This window comes from Ranitomeya imitator, chromosome 2 (assembly GCF_032444005.1).
Source record: "Ranitomeya imitator isolate aRanImi1 chromosome 2, aRanImi1.pri, whole genome shotgun sequence".
Taxonomy (NCBI): Eukaryota; Metazoa; Chordata; class Amphibia; order Anura; family Dendrobatidae; genus Ranitomeya; species Ranitomeya imitator.
In genome coordinates, this window is record NC_091283.1 from 516,591,324 (window position 1) to 516,596,323 (window position 5,000).

At 38.9% G+C, this 5,000-nt stretch overlaps 1 protein-coding gene and 1 long non-coding RNA gene across 2 annotated transcripts in view; one reads left to right on the forward strand and one right to left on the reverse strand.

Moving 5' to 3' along the window:
- The first annotated feature begins 2,275 nt into the window (after positions 1-2,275).
- Positions 2,276-5,000, forward strand: part of LOC138664777 (uncharacterized) — a 12,224-nt gene continuing 9,499 nt past the window's right edge. Inside the window, exon 1 of the long non-coding RNA XR_011318385.1 lies at positions 2,276-2,374. This is a non-coding gene — a long non-coding RNA (uncharacterized lncRNA). The remainder of the gene's footprint in view (positions 2,375-5,000) is intronic.
- The window catches only part of HOXB5 (homeobox B5), a 3,126-nt gene continuing 886 nt past the window's right edge, over positions 2,761-5,000 (reverse strand). Inside the window, exon 2 of the mRNA XM_069755708.1 lies at positions 2,761-3,580. Coding sequence (XP_069611809.1) covers positions 3,333-3,580 — 248 coding nt within the window. The 3' untranslated portion in view covers positions 2,761-3,332. The remainder of the gene's footprint in view (positions 3,581-5,000) is intronic.

Sequence of the window (5,000 nt, forward strand, 5' to 3'; positions counted from 1 at the left end):
AAATAAAAGAAAAAGAGAAAGAAAGATGGATAGATAGTTTATATACATATGTGTATACACACATACACTACAATAATTCTGACACACACAGACTATATAGGTACACAGATAGATAGATAGATAGATAGATAGATATTAGATATATATATGGGATAGATAGATAATAGATAGATATATATGGGATAGATAGATATTATATATATATATATATATATATATATATATATATATATATATATGGGATAGATAGATAGATATATATGAGATAGATAGATAGATATTATACATATATATATATATATATATATATATATATATATATATATATATATATATATATATAGGATAGATAGATAGATAAATAGATATGAGATAGATAGATAGATAGATAGATAGATAGATAGATAGATAGATAGATAGATATGGGATAGATTGATAGATAGATAGATAGATAGATAGATATGAGATAGATAGATAGATAGATAGATAGATAGATAGATAGATAGATAGATAGATAGATAGAAAATAGATATGGGATAGATAGATAGATAGATAGATAGATAGATAGATAGATAGATAGATAGATAGATAGATAGATAGATAGATATTAGATAGATAAATAGATGTGAGATAGATGCATAATAGATAGATAATAGTGGAGATATGTGCGTACGCACACTAATAATTCAGACACACATATACACACATTTCTACAAGACACATTCTGTAAGAATTTATTTTGTAGCTTTATATCTGTTCATGGCTATAAAATAAATCACCTTTATTTGGACATATTTAAATCTGTGAAGAGCAAACGTTGAAGCAAACAGTGAGCCAGTGAGAAGCAGTTGTGTGTGCAGCCATATCCCGTCTTCCTGTTTATTCTACAGCACACCATCCTCATGGAGCAGTGCACCTACAGACCCCCAGCCCTCCCTTCCCCCCAGACTCCCCTCATTCTGCAATCTCTGCCGCAATCATCTGCAGTCAGGGGGATTGGGATCTTCAATATACAATTGCAATTTCAGTCTACTAAACTAAACTATAAACACAGAAAAAATTGAATGTAAGAAACTCTATTCATCCACCGATTTCAGCACAGTATTCCGATACAGTATTCCGATTGTAATTTGACTCGCTAAACGACTCCCATAGACGATCCGTCATCTGTAATTCACTACTAAATCCATTTCTCTTGACACATAGTGAGGTGAACTTTAAGAACACGATAGAAGCCACAACAGATGTTGCATCTGCTAATTAACTGTAAATACCTTATCAACATGTAGTCATCTAAATGTTTTACCCCAGCCCAAATCTTTCACATCTTACCAATATATTAAAAATATTTATTATCTATTATAGCACACAATCTTATCAGCTGAAGTATTTATAGATGATTTTATTGTATCCAGTTATAAGAAAAGTGTTTGACACACAAATACAGGATACAATCGAATCTTTCACATCATCTATCTATCTATCTATCTATCTATCTATCTATCTCATATCTATCTATTTATCTATATATCCTATATCTATCTATCTATCTATCTATCTATCTATCTATCTATCTATCTATCTATCTATCTATCTATCTATCTCATATCTATCTATCTATCATCTATCTGTCTCATATCTATCTATCTAGCTATCTATCTATCTATCTATCTCATTATTTGTAACCTTCTATGAATCTCATAATTATTTATCTGCGACAATACATGCCATTATTTTTTTGCAATAACATTGTTTATGTTTAGAATTAACTATTTGCGCTACAGTAGATTCCATTGTATAACACTATATCTATATATCGCACATGCAATCTGATCGATCGATCCTCGTCACATCTGCCAGCGACCCACACACTTTCAGACAATTGTATCATTAATCACGATGCCTCCTGCACATGCGGACATAACCTGGTGACATTAGTGTAAATATCGGGCATATATCTATATCACTTACTTTTTGCCGCCAGCCCCGGGTCCTGTGCAGTGGGCAGGAAGGCTGCCGTGTGTGTGCCAGTCCCTGTAGCAGCTCATCTGCTGCAATCCTCCCTGGCTGCGTCCCTCACAAGCCAGTTAAACTGTCACTTAACATTGTGGAGAATGTGAAATATATTGTACATTGTCAACTCCCTAAAACCATAAACCTAAGTTTATGGAGCTCACGTGACTTTTGAGAGCCAGTGAGGGGGTATCTGTCTGAGGTCTGGGCCATTTTTACGATCTAACTTCTAGATAAAACCGTACCCATTTGACATGTAAATGTCATACCTACTTTGGGTGTAGTTTGCCTCCACTAAAATAGCAATAGGGACTGGGACGTCAGGCTGCCCTCTCCTCGCCAGCAGGCCCAGCAAGCTGGGGTAAGTGGATCATCTCTGATCATCTCTCACTAGGCTTTCACTAGTTGTTACACAAACTTATTGAGCATCTTGTGCTTTGGATGTGTGACCAGAATGTTTCTCAATATGTGGAAGGGTGGAGTGAAAGTGCTTTGATAGTTTGGGAAGTTTTCCGAAACTTTTTTTTATAACTTTTCCATCACTAGGTAAATCGATTCGATTGATCTTGACGATAAATATTCGTTTGACCTCCTTCTAAGTGGTACTTGTTCTATATAAATATTTACATGTACATAAGGTATACATATGATTATATCCTTACATTGAGGCGATCAAAAGATACAATGCGCCATAAGGAAAAGAAGGAAACAGACAAGACACATCTGACAAATAAGAGAAACCTTTCTTTTTAATATGAGTACAAATACAACAATGGTTTTGGCAAATCCCCAGGGCAGATAGACAATACAGGTACCGGCAATAGACAAAGCCCAACATGTCACTCACTCCCCCAACACTTAGTGCTGTGATAGGAGCTTGTCACAAAATAACACTTTATCAACACACAAACTACCAAGCAAGAACACAGAGCTGACAATTACACTTATACATAGGGGTTTAGTGCATCAATAAAACCTACCTGTCCTGGACCAGAGTGAGACCTGTAAACCAATCACCAACGTTTTGTTTTATTATTATTACTATTATTATCATTAATTATAAATAAGTTACAACACTGAGGACCTGGATGGACCTGGATGAACATGCCATGTAATCCATACAAAGCAGCATTTCCTTACAGTCACAAACATTGCACGACACGGCGACTGAGCGCAATGTACACAGCTAGAAATGAGGAAAGGATGGGGGGATCTGGGCAGGAGCCCCCATTGTCCTCCTGGAGGTGCCCAGCAAGTGCCAGCAGCGGTGTCCACCATGGCAGCTAAGGGTGCAGTCCTGGCGTCCTCGCCTCCACTGCTCAGGGCTGGAAGGCGCTGCCTGCTGTGGCCAGGCTCATACTTTTCAGCTTGTTATCTTTTTTCCATTTCATCCTCCGGTTTTGGAACCAAATCTTGATCTGGCGCTCGGATAGGCACAACGCATGTGCGATTTCTATGCGTCTCCTGCGGGTCAGGTATCTGTTAAAATGGAACTCCTTCTCCAGCTCCAGGGTCTGGTACCGGGTGTAGGCTGTCCTCGCCCTCTTCCCATCCGGACCTGTCATATCTGCACGGTGAGGAGAATGGTTAATAATTGTAGGAGTCTGGCATTAGCCACCTGTGCACACTGCTGGCTCCGACAAGCCGACTTTACTCGCACACTCCCCGACTCTTCTGCTCTGCCGTCATTACTGCTATCGAATCTATGTTCTCCCTTATTCTACTGTCTTTACACTTCAAATCTGCACAGGACCCACTGTTGCCCCCCACTTAAAAATGATATTGTTTTAATTACGAAATGCCCCTATTCTTTCTTCTGTCGTCCTGGCGCTTTCCATTTATTTCCTAAAACAGACATTATGGATTCAGTCCCTAGAAATAAATCTACAGTATTTTATCAACTGCCCCCAACAAATCTAACAATGCAACTGCCCCAACAAATCTACAATCCAACTGCCCCCACAAATCTAACGATACAACTGCCCCCACAAATCTACAACTGCCCCCTACAAATCTACAATACAACTGCCCCCACAATCTATAATACAACTGCCCCCACAAATCTGACAATACAACTGCCCCAACAAATCTACAATCCAACTGCCCCCATAAATCTATAATACAACTGCCCCCACAAATCTACAACTGCCCCTTATAAATCTACAATACAACTGCCCCCCACAAATCTAACAATACAACTGCCCCCACAAATCTACAACTGCCCCCTACCAGTCTACAATACAACTGCCCCCACAAATCTATAATACAACTGCCCCCACAAATCTAACAATACAACTGCCCCCACAAATCTACAAATGCCCCCTACAAGTCTATAGTACAACTGCCCCCACAAATCTATAATACAACTGCCCCAACAAATCTAACAATGCAACTGCCCCAACAAATCTACAATCCAACTGCCCCCATAAATCTAACAATACAACTGTCCCCACAAATCTACAACTGCCCCTTATAAATCTACAATACAACTGCCCCCCACAAATCTACAATAAAACTACCCCCACAAATCTAACAATACAACTGCCCCCACAAATCTACAACTGCCCCCTACAAATCTATAATACAACTGCCCCCCACAAATCTATAATACAACTGCCCCCACAAATCTATAATACAACTGCCCCCCACAAATCTATAATACAATTGCCCCCACAAATCTAACAATAAAACTGCCCCCACAAATCTACAACTGCCCCCTACAAATCTACAATACAACTGCCCCCCACAAATCTGTACAACTGCCCCCACAAATCTATAATACAACTGCCCCCCACAAATATATAATACAACTGCCCCCCACAAATCTATAATTCAACTGCCCCTTACAAATCTACAATCCAACTGCCCCCCATAAATCTATAATACAAACCTTGCTGCCCTACTTATTTTCTGCACATTTGTCCCTTCCCTACTCTTGATTTTGTCTTGCCCTGCACAACCCTGAGTTCTCCCACATGTTGCCCAGC